The 18294-nt window shown below is 41.6% G+C and overlaps 2 protein-coding genes across 4 annotated transcripts; both read right to left on the reverse strand.

Moving 5' to 3' along the window:
- Positions 1–39: 39 nt before the first annotated feature.
- On the reverse strand, positions 40–6408 carry gorasp1a (golgi reassembly stacking protein 1a). Its single transcript, XM_085438527.1, has 9 exons — positions 6279–6408; positions 5443–5523; positions 5093–5296; positions 4895–4981; positions 4669–4799; positions 3356–3488; positions 3169–3274; positions 2939–3082; positions 40–2293 (listed from the first exon to the last, which is right to left on the reverse strand). The coding sequence occupies exons 1-9, from the start codon at positions 6396–6398 to the stop codon at positions 1863–1865; spliced, it is 1437 nt and encodes a 478-aa protein (XP_085294653.1). The 5' UTR covers positions 6399–6408; the 3' UTR covers positions 40–1862.
- A 1251-nt stretch (positions 6409–7659) lies between these two features.
- Positions 7660–15715, reverse strand: LOC146688240 (cysteine/serine-rich nuclear protein 1-like). Of its 3 annotated transcripts, none has more exons than XM_085439039.1 (5): positions 15666–15715; positions 12598–12818; positions 9851–10113; positions 9466–9768; positions 7660–9188 (listed from the first exon to the last, which is right to left on the reverse strand). In XM_085439039.1, the coding sequence occupies exons 2-5, from the start codon at positions 12815–12817 to the stop codon at positions 8223–8225; spliced, it is 1752 nt and encodes a 583-aa protein (XP_085295165.1). In that variant the 5' UTR covers position 12818; positions 15666–15715; the 3' UTR covers positions 7660–8222. The 3 variants fall into 3 exon arrangements, with proteins under 3 accessions (XP_085295165.1, XP_085295164.1, XP_085295163.1); XM_085439038.1 differs by lacking the exon at positions 15666–15715 and adding an exon at positions 15409–15611; XM_085439037.1 differs by lacking the exon at positions 15666–15715 and adding an exon at positions 15096–15243.
- Between the last annotated feature and the right edge of the window lie 2579 nt (positions 15716–18294).

An 18294-nucleotide genomic window follows, 5' to 3' on the forward strand; every position in this document is an offset into this window, starting at 1 on the left:
AAAAAAGCAAAACACACAAAAAAAAATTTTCCAAATCCCTGCAGCACATTCATGGTCATGAACGCTAAATGACTTGAATGGTAAGATTTGCATTTGTTGATTTCACTGCAATCTAAAACTTGCAGTTAGTATTTGTGTAGGTCATCTTAGCAATTGGGGAAATTATATATAGGGTATATATCTTAAACAGTAATTCATGCTTAGATGCTCTGCATTTGGTTCACGAGCATGGACTCTGATGACAGCGAGGGTTGTTCCTAATGTATATTTCATTTAGATTCAGTAGGAGTTCAGTGGAGCATAAATTTAACTTGAAGGGGAATCTCATCTGAGATAACATACGAACATTCAGCCACTGTGGGAACTTCACCAAAGTGTAATAAATGCTAACACATCTTGTCGCTTGGTGTGTCACCAAGCCACAACAACAGATCTTTTCATTGTAATTTCCTGGAGTTTAATTTTGCCACGAGTGTGTGTAATGCCATAGCAGGAGGGAGGATGCATTGAGTGAGCTCTAATTGGCCAAAAATAAAAATCCAAGATGGGTACAAATAATCAGGCCATAACTCTGCAATATCCATTATTGTAATCATTTGTGAAATATGTATATTTTAGGCATTCAAAGAAATAAATTGGAATGGTTTAACAATGACAGGTTTTACCCGGATTATAAATGGCTGTCTCGAGTTGTATTGTGTTGAGCTGATCCAAGTGAAATAAGAGAAACGAGGGACTCCTTTTTTTTCTCCCAGTGATTGTTTAACCATCGAAGATTCACCCATTTCACATTCATCAAGACTTTGCACTCATTCCTAATAAAACAGACAATTCATTGATAAAAATATCTGCAAAAAATACTTTTTCTTATTTTACACACTAGCACCTACTTGACCAATGAAAACTATTAAGATGCCCCTAAAAAAAAACAAACAAACAAAAGTGAATTACTCAAGTATTACTAACTTGGCAGTCTTAGATTTAATTAAATGCTTACTTTACATTAGCAATGCATTGTCTATGAAATGAAAGGTGGGTATAATCTAGTGTTGCATAGGTCATGGAAATTAAAAGGGGGCATAAATCTGGCTATACAGCAGTAAACATCCATTTTAGACTTGTTACAAAGTACATCACTGAACAAAATCTAATTAAATATTAGTGTTAAAAACAAAAGTAAAACCTGTGCTGTTTCTATTCAGCATCGTCCCACAGTGAAAGCCCTTTATGTAGTGTCACCAATCTGGAGGATATAAAGTAAAATGTCCCATGTCTTATAATTAAAAGTGTTTCTTTGGGTAAGAGTTTAAACGACGTTGCTTCAAAACATTAAAGGTAACACTGCACCACCGCCAAAGACTATGGCGACTAATCTGAGTGGCCAACCGTCTAGTAACTTCAAAAAAATATTGATAATTGTCCTTGATATAAAGGTGCAGCTGTGCTTTGCAATGTCTGTCTTTGGAAAAATTCAAGTTTTGTCACATCGGCCTACCAGAAGCAGTCTCATTACCCGTATGATCCAAATTTGCACTCGGAAGGAAAAAGTTTGACCTTTAAAAACTGTTCTGGCTTACAACTAAGCAGTAACTAAATTCTCACATACAAAACACACAGAAGATTACTACAGTGCCTTTTCCTCACCCATCTTCTGCATTAATGCTGTAGCTGGTTTATGTAGTGTCACCAATCTGCTGACGCAGTCTTACATGCAAACAAGACAGACTGACAAGATAAAGTCTTCCCTCTGATGATCTATCCTAAAAATCATTTCTTTAAAAACAAAACAAAACGATTGTCGTCGACACTTTGCATTTGTCTGGCCTGACTTAAGCCTACTCAAAATGTGCCTTCTTGGGTTCCTACTCATCATCGTGCTCATGGTCACAGTGGTGAGCAGAAGCCACATGCAGAGGCTCTGCGATCTCATCCACTGACCCGAGAGTGTCCTCGATGGCCTGAGGTGGAGACCTGTCTGCGGTGGACTCCTCGGTGACCAGAGATGGGATGAGATCGACAGGAGATGAGCGAGGAAGGTCTTCAGCGGGCACAGAAGGCTCAAGAGAAAAAGACAACGCACCTATAGTTGGACTTTGGCTATCACTAGACTCAATGAGAGAGCTCTGTGGCTCTGCACACTCTGTGAGCAGGTGGGAGAGTCCAGCTGGTGGGACACTTGAATCAGCAGACAAGAGAGCAGGAGTGAAGTCTCTGGCTGCCTGGGAGATGTGCTCTTGTGGCTCATTCTGGTGGTCTGCTAATGATGGGAGCAGAACACTGTCCTCCAACTCTTCTGTAGTAAAACAAATATGGTTGAATTCAACAGAAGTGGATGAGAGAATTATATTAAACATACAACATATTTCATTGGCAGATGGCTAGTTCTCACTGAGCCTGGTTATACTAGAGGTTTCTTCCTGTTAGAAGAGTTTTTCTTCCCACGGTCACCAAGTGCTTGCTCATAGATGTTTCATTGTTGGGGTTTTCTGTGTATTATTGTTAAGTTTTTACCTCAAGTTTTTCCCAAATTAAAAGGCGACCGTGGTTCAGGGGGTTGGGAGGCTCATCTTGTAACAGGAAGGTTGCCGGTTCGATCCCCAGCTCTCTCTGTCTTGGTCGTTGTGTCCTTGGGCAAGACACTTCACCTACCACCTACTGGTGATGGCCAGAGGGGCCATCGCTTCTGTCAGTCTGCCCCAGGGCAGCTGTGGCTCCACCAGTGTGTGAACGTGAGAATGAATGAATAGTGGAATTGTAAAGCGCTTTGAGGGTCTCGAAAAGCACTATAAATGCAATCCATTATTATTATTATTATATAAAGCACTTTGAGGTGACTGTTGTTCTGATTTGAACCTATATAAATGAAACTGAATATATTTCTTAAAACTGATGCATGAAAGTCACTGGACAGTGATGAACAGCTGCCACACTGACTTACCAACACCAGATATCTCGCTTTCCTTCTCCTCGTGCATCGCCAGCGAGGTGTTTGTCATGTCAATGGATGACATGGACAGATCCAGCCTGTCCACCAAGTCTGAAGGATCGGGGTTCATCACTGCCATTTCAGAATCAGAAAAACCTGGAAAATTCCAACAATAAAACACACATCTTAAGAAGATTTTTGCAAACACAGCATATGCTAAGGTGAACAGAATCTTAACTGACCAAGCTCGGTGACCCTTTGAATGGGTGGAGGTAGATAAGAGTCCTCGAGGGTGACCTGCTCCAGGTTTAACTCTTCACTATTGCTTGAAGGTGCCATGAGAGGTGCCTGGAGACACACGCACACGGTGAAAGTTATTGACCTGTGTCAGCTTCTCAAATGTGAGATTTTGCTGTATTTTACTGTCACCTCTGTGTATCCATGCGCAGGCAGCTTTGGAGAGTGTTTCTCCTCAACATCAGGGGCAGAAGGCTCGACTGTTGATATTTCTGGATTAGCAGGGATTCGGTGCAGGTAGCCATAACCGATACCGCAACCCAAACTGCAGACAAACATTTGCAGATGCTATAAGATATAATACAACAACTGATTAACAATTTACACATGAAATCATAGTTGCAACATGCAAGACCATCACCAAGTAAGACCCTATTCTGGGAATGTCTTATTTTAGGGATGTGAGCCTGATAGCCCACAGTGGGCTGGACCATTTTCTGTTGGTGTAAACTACATATATAATAAATGTGTAAATAATAAATATGAGAAAATATAGTGCAAGTTCAACAGTTTGTCCTTGTTTTTCTACACTATAATGAAATCTGTCAGCATGACTCTCTGGGCTTAAATTACAGAAAAAGTTTTACTAGCTCATTGCTCTGACTATCCTGTAATTTAAACTGAAAGTTCTTGTTATGTCACAAAAAATGTTCTTTTTTCTGGTTTTCTAAGGAGCTTGGAAAGAAAAGTGTCTGGACTTCTTTAAGTGGCTTTAAGACGTTTCACCTCTCATCCGAGAAGCTTCTTCAGCTGCAGGGTCAAAAGGTGGAGAGTCCCAGATTTAAGCCTGGTGGGAGTGTGCCCCCGAGAGGGACAATGGACACCCTAATGATCCTCTACTTAATCACATGAGCCAAGGTGTGAAAACGTGCGTAGGTCACAATCAGTCAAGGTATTGGGTGAGCTCATTGTGAAACCCCGTTCTCACACCTTGGCTCATGTGATAAGGTAGAGGAAGTCCAGAAGTCTAGACAATTTTCTTTCCAAGCTCCTTAGACTACAATGACCTGGATGACTGAGAAAACTTCACAGACATTTTTCTGGTTTTGTTTTTCTTTAGTGTGGGCCCCTTGTAAAAAAAAACCCTGAAATTTTTATATCATAAAGTGAAAAAACAGGAACTTTTCTTTGATTGAAGCATTTATTTATTACTTAATTATTAATTGGTTTAGTTAAAATTGCCATAAGTGAGATAGGAAAAGCTGTAAAACTTGTGAAAATACAGTTAAAAGTTTAAAATGTATGTCTTCCAGTGGATCGGATCTGAGTCTTTGAAAAAAAATATGGCCCCTGGGCCTTAGGGTGCATCTGCATCAAAGAAAAATCTAAAAATAGTGGGGGGGAAAACACTAACACGCGTTAGAATGTGGAGTCCAGAAACCACCGGGTGACATGACAATGATTACATCCATCTTTTATATACTGTCAGCTGCATTTGGCCATACCTGCCCTCTCCTCCCCATGCTCCGTTTGGTGTGACCACCACCTCTCTGCATAGGTCCGTTTGTGTGTTGTACACCAGCAGCTTCAGAGGTTTTCCTTCATGGGCCTCAATCAGTGAGAAAAAGTCTTCTGACTGCAAATGACAAACTCTGAATTAACTACTGAAGGTGCAAATTCGAAATTTTCATGCCACAAGTAATGTTGCATGGTTCTAATAAGACATCTTACATCTTGCAAAACCTGATCTGCTCCCACAATATAGTCACTGTGGGGCTGAAGCCCCGCCAGTGCAGCCGGTGAACTGGCTTCCACATCCTTGGAGAAAACAGAAACAAAAGATGAAGCCATAATGGACTCACAGCTACAGAAGCTGAGACTACAGTGAAGCACAATGCGTTTTAGTAGTTCTTTGACGACGCAACTCACCAGGACATGCCAAACATTTTCATTGGCCCCCTGGTAGCTGCAGAAGCGAACACTAGCGCCCAGCAAACCCTGCCCTCCCCACATGCTACTGGGCACCACCTCCAGCTCACGAACCCTCGTGGTTTTAGTGCTGTACACCTCCATCTTCACTGCTCTCTCCACGTTGGCTTTCAGAACCTCCTTCAAAAGGTCATTTTCCTCATTCTGGTGTGGAATAATTAAAGAAGACAACAATTATAGCAACCAGCTGTGTTAACCTTCTTCTTTTTTCATGTTCATCATATTTATCTACAGTCGCAGTGAATAACCAGTAAATGCAATTGTTATTATATGGCTGTAATTAAACTTACAAGTCTCTTGGTGTCAAGAGACAGGATGAAGTCGAAGAAGGGCTGCAGGCCAGCCTTCTCTGCAGGGGAATTTGGCTGCACCTGTCAAAATAAATACAAGCAAGTCTGCACTTTAATCTTTGAAGAAAATGATTTACTGGAATGTTTTAATTCAAATTAATATATAAGCAAGCAAATGTACAGAAAAACTAAATATTGCATCATTATTTTAAATTGAAAAAAAATAACAGCGTCGCAAACGCACATCTTGATCAGTCGCATCGATTTATCAGTCGATCGACTAACCATTTAAGCATCTCTGAACTATAATCCAAAGTACTGCTTGTATTTTTTGCTGAAGCATGAAATGGTTATAGGAAAGCGGTTCGTTCTAAGCCGGTAAACATTTATTTTCATTAATACTGTCGTCGCGCTAGTTCTACTTGTCAAAGCATCACTTCCGGGCACTTATTAAAACAGAAGCTCAGTGGACTCAGACTTCTTAAAAGACTTTCTTTGCGACAAGTTATATGTTGTGCTAACATTTTATTTCTTAATAACACCGTAAACAAATACGTCCTAATGCACAGCTGCGCCCACAATGACACGTAAACTCCGTCTCTTCTGTCAGGTTTTTGAAACTACGAAGCTAGCTACCTGTTAGCATACAACACGGTTCATAAGCTGCTGTACATTCAGCTCCAGTTTCAGAGAAAAACGAGCCGCGTTATAAGCCTTACACCGTGCACATGATATCCATACGTCCCTCCTTCGGATGCTTCTGAACTCTGAGATAAACCCATTTCTGCCGGGAACTCGTTTAAAAATTACTGTCATCAGAAAATACCGACAATTACCACAGTTGACAGTTCTCGGCCATCTTGTCCGCAGCCCAAACCAGTCGAACATCGCTGCTGTCGATCCTCGGACACCGTGCAGGGTCGCACATCATTGACAGTGTTTATTTGCTGCCTCATACCTCAGATTCTGTTACACCGGCTTCAAATTTCAGTGTTATTTGATGTGACTCAGCTGTGACGCCTGCAAAGTTAGCAAATTTCATAAACCCGTATCTTATATGATTAGTACCCACAAAACATATTCAATTTTTAAAATAAGGATTTTTTCTATTCTAGGATTTATTTATTTTTTTGCATATTTTTAACTTGGGGCATGTTTACCACTGTGTAGCATCCCCTCTATTTATAACAGCAGCCAGTAAACATCTGGGAACTGAGGAGACCAGCTGTTGGACTTTCAGAAGAGGAATGTTGTCCTATTCTCGTCTGATAGAGGATTCTAGCTGTTCAACATTCCTGGGTCTTATTTTTCCTACTTTTTTGTTCCATGATGCTTTAACTAGTGAAAGGTCTGGCCTGCAGGAAGGCTGGACTCTTCTACTTCAAAGCCATGCTGTTGTAGTAGCTGCTGATTGCAGTTAAGCATCATCTTTCTGAAATATGCAAGACTTTCCATGAAAAAGATGTCATGTCGATATGTTTCTGTAAAACTTCTATATACGTTATGTCATTGATGGAGCCTTTCCAGATGTGCAAACTGCCATTTCCACAGATACTGCTGCTCCCCAATAACATGAGAGATGAAGGTTTTTTTAGGTGCTGATGGAAAAAGAAAAAAAGAATTTAAATTGTGATTCCCGTGACCACAGAACAGCTTCCCACTTTGCTTCAATCCACTTTAAATGAGCTTTGACTCACAGAAGACAGGAACATGTTCACATATGGCTTCTTCTTTGCACAACATTAATCTGCATTTGTGGTAAACTGTGTTCACAGTCTTCACAATTTTACACTGAGGATCATTATGCTGAAATTATTCCAGAATTTGTAGACGCAGTTTTAAATTGATTAGTGAATCTATGCTCATATTTACTTCTGAGAAGTTCTGCTTCTCTAAGATGTTCTTTTTATAGTGTATAGTTTCAAAATGTTGGTCCAGCTATTTCTTCTTAGTGCCACTTTTTTTTTTTTACATTTCTAACCTTTCATTGCTCCCGTCCTAACTTTTTTGAGACGTGCATTTTCATTAACTAATAAAATGTCTCACTTTGTTTCTCGCATTTGATATGCTTTCTGTGTTCTATTATGAATACAGCGTGGCATTGTGAAATTGGAAGATTGGTGCTTTCTATTTTTCTTTAGATTTTAATCGGCATAACACCTGGAACAACCACAAAAATAGAGACTTTCATACAAAATTGCACCTCCAAACAAAAAATTGCAATCAAATAAATAAAAATATTTTATTATTCCATCACAGACACACTCTGACCATACTGCTAAACACATAACAGATAATCCACAGTGACCCTGGCAGTTATTAAGAAAAAATATTCACATACTAGAGGCTGGAGTCATGAGTCACAGTGGATTAGCTCTATCCTGTCTTGGCCACCTTCCAGCAGTATACACGTGTTTCTATTCACATGGCACCTCTCTCTTCTTGCATACCCTCTAGGGTATGGGCACGATGACAAAAAAAATTAAATAACACATCAGATTTTTATTATATAGTTTTAGGAAATTAAAAAAGACATAGATTCTAGGCAAATACTTCTTCAAATACTCAAGGCAAATATTTTTTCAGCAATAGAAAAATATCCAGCTACGAAAAATATGTCATCATCCATTAGTCTTTGTACGTCAAAAAATTATTACTAATACATAAAAGCAGTGCTCAGGACATTACATTCTCTCACACATTTTCTTTTATCGTATCACAAGAATTCCTTAAATCTGCTTAAAAGAAAAAAAAAGTTGGGTATCAGTGACTGAATAAATCTACTCTGTGTTCTGTTCAGTTAACCCGATCAGAGACTCCAGGAGCTGGGTGCTCGACTCGTACTGTGGCAAACTGACGGAGCTAAACAGCTGGAGGTGGCGAAAACTGTCTGGGTGTCTGTGCCCTTTGAAAGAGCTGTGCAGTGGTCCGCAGGGATAATCGCTGTCAAAGAACTCCAGGTCGGAGTCAGAGGACAGACTCAAGTCCATGTATCTGCTAAAGGAATAGTCCACAGTGGGAGAGGGCGTGTTTGGCAAGTCATCGAGAGAGTCGTCGTTGAAGACGTCTCTGGGTTGATTCGCATTTTCATCAAGATAATCTGTCACTGAGTTTCTGCTTATATTGTCTGCGAATGTGTCGACTGTGTGTGGTCCCGTACTGTCAGTAGTACTGCTGTGAGTGGCAGAGCCGCTGCTGCTGCTGTGCTGTGTCACTGGGTCTCTTTGAAGCCTCAGGTGGCTGTATGAGGAGTAGTTATTACTGTCCGAGTCACAGAGGCTAAGAGCACGGCTCAACCCTCCATCAACATCAGGGAGACTGTGACCCCCGCTGCAGCCTCCTCCTGCATCACAGTCAGAGGAGGAGCAAGAAGATTCAGTCATATCGCTGCTGCAGCTGTTCTCCTCCACTACCAAGCGTTCTGGGATGAAATGGAATGAAGGGGTGGCAGGCATGGTGACAGGAAGGCCAGCCTCCTCTGAGGTAAAGCCAAAGGGACAGCTCTTGTCCTGTGCATTCTGCTCTGTACAGACCTCCTCCTCCTCTTCATGCTGTTGAATCACCTCTGTAAGTCCAGCCCGGTCCTCAGGGTTCTGTTTTTCATCTTGCAAACGCCGCTCTAATTCCAGTCTCATGACGGTGTGGATGTAATGAGTCTGCACACGGCGGGAATCAAACTCGAAGCGTCCCTGAATGTTACCACAGCTGTCCTTACTGCAGCCACACGGGAAATTGGAGTGGTCCACCTGTATGTGACAAAAGCAAGGAAAGAAAATGGTGATTTACTCATAAACAGAACCTACTGACTCAGCTTAGTGATTCACGGATTCTCTGCATCAGTGAGTCACTAAGAAACAAACGTAGGTGAAATAATAACCAACATTCAGCATCTGACTATATACAAGCATACGTACTCAGGGTAGACTACAATTTACATTCAAATCAGTCTGAATTACACATGTTGAAACTACCCTTTATGGAGGGAAGGTTTGGAGAAGAAATTCTGTGTATGTGGAGATGTACCTGACACTTAATGCCCGCCAGACTGCACGCGCAGGTCTCCGGCTCACAGAAGCCTCGGCAGTCACATCCACAGGTCTCTCTAGAGAGTCGCAAGGCATGAAGCTGCCTCTTCTCCTCCCTGTCGATGAACTTGACCCCTGCTGCTTGTAGGATGGCTTGGCGATGTTTAGAGGAGAATGGCTGAAGGAAACCTCTGTCCTCCTGATCGCTATCACTGACGTCGCTGTCAGTGTCTTCATCTGGGATTTGATCTGTAGTAAGCCTGTCTGCTTCCTGCTGGTCAATGGCCCCACTGGTAATCAGCTGGAGTGAGCACAACAGAAGTAAGTCAGAAAGGCGTCATGCAGACAGGCGCTGCAAACGTTTAGAAATGAAATGCACCTACTTTGTGTTTTAAAGCTTCTAACCGCTCTTTCCTCCGTTTCTCTCTGAGTCTCTGTCTGCGCCTGTCCCGTTGTTCCAGTGCATGCTCGGATATCGTGTACTGTTGAAGGCTGCTGTGCTTCCGCACCATGCCAAGGGTGGCACCTCCACGGCTGGGCACGCTGGTAAAGCCCTGGCACCGCGGGAAGCTGAACACTGTCACCTGGTCAAAGCGTACGGTGCACGGTCTGCTTGCAAGCTTAGGCCTCTTCAGGATGGAGTGAGCTGGTTGTGTTTAGAAAACAAACAGCAGAATCATCACGTAAACTGAGGAACTACGGTACCTGGTTGTGGTGTAAAGTAAGCATCTGGTAAATGACACCATAAGTACACTGTAAAACATAAGCATGTTGGTCAGCAAAATCATATATCAGTCCATCCTGGCAAAAATAATTATGATGCAATAATATTTCCTACATACAGAAGTTTTGGGACTCCTCAAACAGGAAAATGTTCGTTGTTAAAATAAACTGGTTATTTTTTTAAAACCAGTTTTTGCAAATTGGAGTTTCATTAACCCATGAATAGTGCACACGTATGTGTTATATGGCTAAAAATACCTCCTATAGTTCTGTCAAATAAGATATTTTTTGTAATTTTCTCCTCCCCAAAAGCAGGAGAGGCCAGGAAATAGAAATTTATTTTAGGTTTACTTCAGCATAAATAACTAAGACATGGATTTCAAAATGAAGTATTCCCAAAGAATAAGAAGAACATTAAGGCTGAACAGTGACAGAAAAAAAAGGACTTTGTTAAATAAAGGGTCCTTAATGACTGTACTTCTGAATATAGACTCATTCCCCTGAAATTAACCCCCATAATGATAATAAAAGACATGCATCTGTAAAGTTACTTCAAGCGCACCTATTATTCCTTTCCTTATTATTAAAAATGACAAACGTTACAAATAATTGTCCATCAATTGTTTGAACCTTATGTCTGTGAGGGGCATCCAATCAGAATAAAAGGAATGGGAGATAAAATGGCTTATTTCAGACAGTGGATTAAATCAGTGTCGGATGGTTTTGATTATGTGAATCATGCAAAGCTACTCTAAAAGAATCTTTGTATAAAGTGCTGTTTGATGTGTGTATAAAAGGGGCGCTTTAAAGAAATTAAGCAAAACTTTAACATTTGACTTTTCAACTTGGTCACCAAAGTGTACACACAGATCCTCAGGCTCTATTTTTTATGTTTCCAAATGATTACCATCAGAAAAAAGAAATCTATTTGGTCACTTTAATTCTTAATTTGCTCTTTCAAGAGCAATGCCACGTTCTCACAGACAGAATCCGCCTTGCTCAAAGTTAAGTGCTGCTTTGAAGTACTGTTCAAGTCCCTTTTCTCCTAACTTCACATGAAGCACAATTCCAGGAAAAGATTCCTTGATGCCTGATAAATACGGGCTGAGTTGTGACACAGGCTTTGCAGGTCTCAGCGTGGCCACTAGGGGACACACTACAGGTGCTTCACTACAGAGGCCAGGGTCAACAGTTGAACACATGTACAAAGGAAATACCAAGACGGGTCGATTGCAACAACAGGCTGATCAACAGAACAGAGCGGGGGAGAGACGAGTTCACGTCTTTGCTGCCTGCTGCTACTTGGGTGTTTATCACAGTATAATTAGACACTGGCAGTTTAGTTTTCAATCCATCCATCGGGTTACTGCTTGATGTAACAGTTTGGCTTCAACAAATTGCCTGACCTTCACACATAACTGAGGCTGAACTCCAGTTGCAAAAGTCAGTAAACAAGGGAGGCCAGCTGATTAAGCTTGCCTCAGCTGCTGTTTCCACACCACTTCCACACCGAATCCATCAAGTCTAGCAGACACCGTGTTTGTCCTGTCCAAGAGATTACTGTAAATATTGTGAAAACATTTCCCCCAAACCTTTGTTTATTTGAACATGACCCAAAGCGTGTCTCTGTGTCTGTCTTTTCCCTCCTCCAGCTCGCTCTTCCTATTTTCACCTCCCGATTTCCTCTGTGGCGAACCATCGGCCACCCACAGACCTCTCTGTGTCTCTCCTCTGGCTGCCGGTGCCTCATTACGAATCTCTGTCCTTTGGGACATTCAACTTCTCCTCTTGCCTCGCTCTCTAATGTGTGTGTGCTGTTGTTGTCTCTCAGTCCATCTGTGTGCCAGTTCCCTTCTCCTTTATGTGTGTGAAATGTGTGTTCTGTTAGTGCAGCTTGTTTCGCTTCTGAGGCTCAAGTATTTGTTTAGCGGCACCTGGATGTGGCTTGATATCCTCCTGTATCTACAGATCTATAATTGCGTCAGCCTGATTGCCCGCTTATTAACATCTCTGGCAATCCTGTTCTTTGATGCATCAAATTTTGTGACTATAAGCACTTCCAGTGATGATAGATGGGGTGTGCAGCCTCGTGACATTTGAATAAAGGCCATTCGATATGGCTTGTTTAAAGTGACCCTACTATTCAAATTGATTCCACAACTTCCTAGCACTCAGGCAAATGATCTTCTACACAACCAGCCAGGCAGTCCAGAGGCGAGCCATCCTGCCTCTGTGTTATCTAGAACAGCCCTAAGGTTAGCGTTTTCATATCAGTCAGTCATAACTGTGCTGCTGCGGGGCGATAAGAGACACTCCTATAAAAAGCTGAAGGGAAAGTGGACAGATAAGGAAGACGTTTGCATTATTTGAAAGACAAGGAAAAAAGACAGCTGGTTTGAAGACTTACTGGGCAAACTGGTGGGTGAAGCAGGGCTGCGAGGTGTGAAATCCTGATTTTCAGAAGAGCCGCGCTCTCCATCAGAGTCTGACTCTGAGGAGGCAGGAGAGGAGAGGGAGGATGGAGGAGACGAGCAGGAGGAGGAGGATGAGTAGGCATTGTCATCAACCTCTGCAAACTTTCTCTTAAGGATGCCTCTCATTGTTGCACTGCGGTGGGTGATATGCATTCTGCAGAAACAAAAAGGAAGCAGGGGCATTAGTTTGAATCACACAAGAAGAAAAAGAAATGGATTTTAGTCATTTACAATTACAGTAGATCTTATGCAAATCAGCACTTTAATACTGGAACAACTATTCAAGACAGCTGAGCGATACTGAGACAGCGCTGCGTTCTCACATGTATTGGAAACTGAGAACGTAAACAGCACTTTTCAAAAGCTAAGGGAAAGAACGATCTTCCTGCCAAAAGCTGCCTGTCAGCTGGTCGAGCCAGTTTCAGGCCACAAGTTTGTTTAGGCGAATTCAGTCTTGATAGTGATTATCCTACAAAGTCATGTTTCGTAAGTGGAACAACGTCAAGAGAAATCTTTTGTTGACTAACAACAAGATGAGTTATATATTTAAAAATAATAATAAAAAAAATCAACATTTCTTTTTCTTGTTCTTTTCCCCACTGAGTAATTAACATTCCAGTGATTCCTCGAGTTTTTTGTGAAGAATTCGTGGAAACAGGCCGTCCAGTGGTTGTGTGCTAAGAGCTCGGGTGGGGTGGGTGGGGGTGGGGGATGTAATGGTTCAAGTGAATGCTATTTTTGGATGTGAACATGGAAATACAAACTCTGAGGGTTGCACACTTTGGCAAGACTTTCCTAAACTACTGAGAAAAAGTGAGTAGCAACAGAAAATAAAAGCTGTTAGGCACAAGCCCCATTTACTGCTTGCTTGTTTGAGGGCTGCAGCAGATGACCGATTTTGTTCTGCTAAGTATTTTTAAATACTGACCGACCGGTTTGAGCTGTATAAGCTCTGAAAACACAAAGCACAATTTTCTCAAAAAAAGGTTTACATATGTTTATGTGGTTTTGCTTGAGAAACATTAAAAAAAAACCCTCCAAAAATCCGTGTGAGAATAATATTGTAGAAGTCAGTCAGTGAATATGCACGTTTCCTATTTTGCCCTGTTATATGAAGACATTTCAATGAAAAAAAACTATTAAAATGTAAAGCCTGGCATATAGCTCTTATTCTTCTTTGCCAACAGTTAGAAACATCTGCGCTGAGCATGCTATTGTGATCCAATAGGTAACAGGACTGGGATTTAGACTGAACTTAACACAAGCAACCGAAAACATACCACACACACCCACAGTTACAACAGAAGCATTTCTTTTTCTTGTCAGAGAAAAGGAATGTAAACCGCTGCACTGACAGTCTGTCACTGCCCTACACTAATACACAGTCAGCCAGGGTCCACACGGGGCTTCAGATAGTCTGCAGTAAGCAAATACCTTAGACCAGTGAGGCTGTGTGTGTGTGTGTGTGTGTGTGTGTGCACTCAGACTGAGCAACTTCCTGGATCCATCAGCAAATACGAGATGAAACAAGAGACTTAGCTCAGCTCCTACACTGTTTACACAAAAGGAACCATTGCTACAAAGACAGCTGGAAAGGAATTTATCTCAGGTGAAAAGCATCTGCACAGTCATGCTCAAGGTTTCCAGAATCAGAGTGAGAGTTGTGTCTAATTAATACTGCAGAGCAGTGCTATTATAGCACCCTCTTGTTCCAGTTCTATCACATTTATTACATTTAATATCTGACAGAGCAGAAAAGCCTCGCAGTTCGCCTAGGTGTCCGCTGAGACCACATCAATAATTTAAAGGTTCAAAGCAGCAGCAGCAGCAACGGAGAGTGCGCGTGCGCGTGTAACAGTAAGAGGGAGGTACTACACTGTGTTAACGCACATAAGTGATTAAGAAGAGGTTGCAGGACTTTTAATGGGACAAAAACTTCCACAACAATACAAGGATAGAATAAAACGTTCAGACAATCATTAAATGCCTTAAGGAATGTTACACGGGGTTTTCACTGGAAGAGAGTAGGAGTCGTTTCCTGTTTGGCATAATAACAGTCATTAGGCAGCTGACCTCTTCACCTCGCGGAGGGAGACACACACACAGCGATCATATCAGCCACAATGACAACACTGTTCCCCACTGCTCGCTACAGGGCAAACACTTGCGGGCACGGTCAGCGTAAGCGCAGCAGGACACACACATACACACAAACACATACAAGTTTTCTTCAACATTACTCTTGTCCGTTAAGTGTTAAGGTGTGAAATATGAAGCAGAAAATCAGCATAACTGTAACTTACCACATTTCACACAAATATGCCACACAGTTTTTATAAGCATAAAGAGAAGTGAAAAAAGCATGAAACAATTTAAGGTCACTCTATAGGCTAAAGTATTTACTGACAGAGAGTTTTTTTTAGTTACTCACCACAAATTAACACACAGCATAGTAACAAAGAAGGAGCAAATTGACACAAAGTTACGTGTCCTGTCCGCCGTCCAGCCAGCTGAGCATTGTGTGTCCGCCTGTGTTTAAGTGAAGCGACACAGTAGTACCAGTGTGATCATGAGAGGACTGGCTGGGAGCTCCCAAAGACACGAAACACGGCAACAAGATACTTCACCCCCTCCTCGAGAGCTCAACTATGTTTCTTGGGAAATCACGTACACGGCAGTTTCGCCTCATAAGACAGCAACAGCATTTTCGTTTTCATTAACGCTGAGCTTTTTGTATCACTTACCATAGTACGTTGACATTTCAGCACAGGCTAAACCTCGCGCAGAAGAAAGTAATAATATATAAGACGCTAGCATAACAATGTTATTAGCCTCGACGTAAACGTTTCAAGAGCTTAATATTTACTCGCTAGTAGTATAACAGCTTCCATTATTACTCTCTTATACTGTATCACTATTTTGTCCCATAGATTCATTAGCCAAAGCTCAATCGTTTAGCTTAATAATCCGGAAGTGTCGGGCAGGTAGTCCTCTTGCTTACCATCAGTCCTCTGTGGCTGCCCTGTCTGTCTTGACGCAGACGGTGACACACGTAGAGGCGGGAGACGCCTCTCACTCAGTGCTGCCCACAGATTCCTGTCTGTTGTGTTCACACTGTACTGTTCCCACTGGTGATGTGCTGGTAAATAACCTTTAGACCTCCAGCTGGTGATTATTATCAGAAGGCACTCAGCCACTGTTACAAACGAGTTAGGACACGTGCCTTGGCAACGTTTATGTTTATTCCTATGTAGGGTGTATTTTTTTTTTTTTTTTTTTTTTTTTTTTTTTTTTTTAGCAAATATCAGATCAATGCATTTGCAAATAAATGAATAGAAAACACAAACATAAAAGAACTACAGAACTTACTTAAAGTAAAAGTAAAGTAAACATAATAGTATTTCAATAGTATTCAGACTTCCTTGGGGATTTAATCCTTTTATTTAAACAAGGCTTTCGCATCTTTGTAAGCCACCTTTAGACCTGTAGTAAAATTGTGATAAGACCATCATTAAACGTGAGATACAGCCTTTGGCGTTTGTGTTGTTTTCCTTTAATATATTTCCTGTTACATTGGTAGGAGTGATGGTTCCAGTCAGGCACTTTAAGAAACAGTTTGCAGTGCAGAAGAGCCGAAGATGGCCAGGATTATGGATTTGGATGTAAAGCCTCTGCCCGTTTAACGCAAAGAAAAATCCTCTTTCTTGCTTTCACGCCACACTCCTCACAAGCAGATGTTGTCATAAATTAAAGCCTATAACATGTATACGCACACACTCGTTATGGGCTATCCAAACAGAGCTTTTCTTACACCATGAACCTTGTGGCTGAGTGAAGGTAAAGCGGCTGGATTTAAGATTCCAGTGCCTCTGCTTTTAAAGATAATCATAGGCTGTGCTCTGCGTCCCCGACTGGGAGGAAAATGAAGCTCAGGGGAGACAGACAAAACAGATGGACAGACAGATGAACGGAAAGATGGACATGCCCAAAATACTCCTGGACTCAAGCTTTGACCCCCTTGTGTTGATACAGATCTGTGCAGCAGTTTGAAAGGGTTAAATAATAGCTGCACTAATGCCTAAATATCTGCTGGTCCAAATCCTCTGGTCAGAGGAAGGGCCGCTCATCCTGACTTCAGCACTCTGTGGAAGTGTGTTACGAGAGAGTGACCCACTTTGGCTGGGATCACTGTAGTGCAGCATGTGTGTGTGTGACCTGCGTGGAGAGTAAACACAGAGAGACAGTGCAGCAGGACAGATTATAGGGCAGAGAAATGGCACGTAAAAGAAATTATGTCTGTTCTTGGCTGCTAAAATTAGAATCTGGATATTTGACTCAAGGTAGATTTTGCAGCTTGAAGGATCCGCTCAGAGAGATTGCTACAACTTACTCATAACACATCATCAAAGTGCTATGTGAGGCTTCATGTGGCTATTTATAGCACAATCATTGCCTGGACAAAAATACATTTGAGCAAATACAGTTGGAGTTTCCTGTTCCTTTTTGCAGGCTGTTACCACGCATGGTGTGACTGTGTGCCTCAGATGTGTCAGGCGGATGATCCTTTTCACACCCGTGCAGCAGAGAAAGTCAGAGTTTTTGTTCCTACGTTTGTTAATATTCAGCCATTCTTTCACAACTGCCTGTATTTACTCACTGTATCCATGCAGCCATCGCAGTGCAAACTGACCCAGACTCCTGACCTCATTCCTTTACACTTTTCAGATTTAAAGCCACTTGTATGTGGCTGCTCAGTATCAGTTCAGTTTTTTTGAGCTGCTTTCCTCACCATTGTCATGCACCCATATTCTGCGAATATTGCCTGTCAGAAGAGAGTCAGAGCACAAACATTGCTGCTCTTTCACTTCACACTCCAGGTTACATAACCTAAGTTAACCTACATTCTGGCAGCCTCTCAGGTTGCTGCCACAGGCTTCAGTCAAGCTGTGCCAGCGATGGCGCACATACAGCAGTAATAATGCTGGTGAATTCTGACAAAAGCTTCAGGCATGTAGAAGTCTGCCCCAGTTTCTCCTTCCTTGTTGCTTGTGGTTATTATCTCAAGGATTTGCCTGTGTTTTAGGAGACCGCACTCAGCTTTCCAGGGTATAAGAGGAAGTATCAGATAGTCACAGGGCGAGTGTTGTTGCTTCCAGTCAGGTAGTAAAGCAAGATGGATTGAAGCCACGTGCTGCCAGGAGATTGTTTATTCTTTTCTTAGAGTTACTTCCTTGATAAACTGATAGATAGATAGATAGATAGATAGATAGATAGATAGATAGATAGATAGATAGATAGATAGATAGATAGATAGATAGATAGATAGATAGATAGATAGATAGATAGATAGATAGATAGATAGATAGATAGATAGATAGATAGATAGATAGATAGATTGATTCTCCAACTTTCTTTCTCTCTCTTTCAAATGTAAACATGACTCCTTTTTTACACAGCCTCTGATGTCATTTCCTTTCGTCACCATGGTCACAAGTGCAAATATAGCTCATGCGTTTTTATTTTAGAGGACAGTGAGTGAATCACTATGCTTGCCTTCATCATCAGCAGCATCAACACTGTCAGAATCACGAGTTGTTTTTTTTTTAACGTCAGTGGTGTTCTTAGCTTAC

The sequence above is a fragment of the Copadichromis virginalis genome, linkage group LG18 (genome assembly GCF_057382275.1).
Source record: "Copadichromis virginalis isolate Kocher_CV1m ecotype Utaka linkage group LG18, C_Virginalis_male_GT1.1, whole genome shotgun sequence".
Taxonomy (NCBI): domain Eukaryota; kingdom Metazoa; phylum Chordata; class Actinopteri; order Cichliformes; family Cichlidae; genus Copadichromis; species Copadichromis virginalis.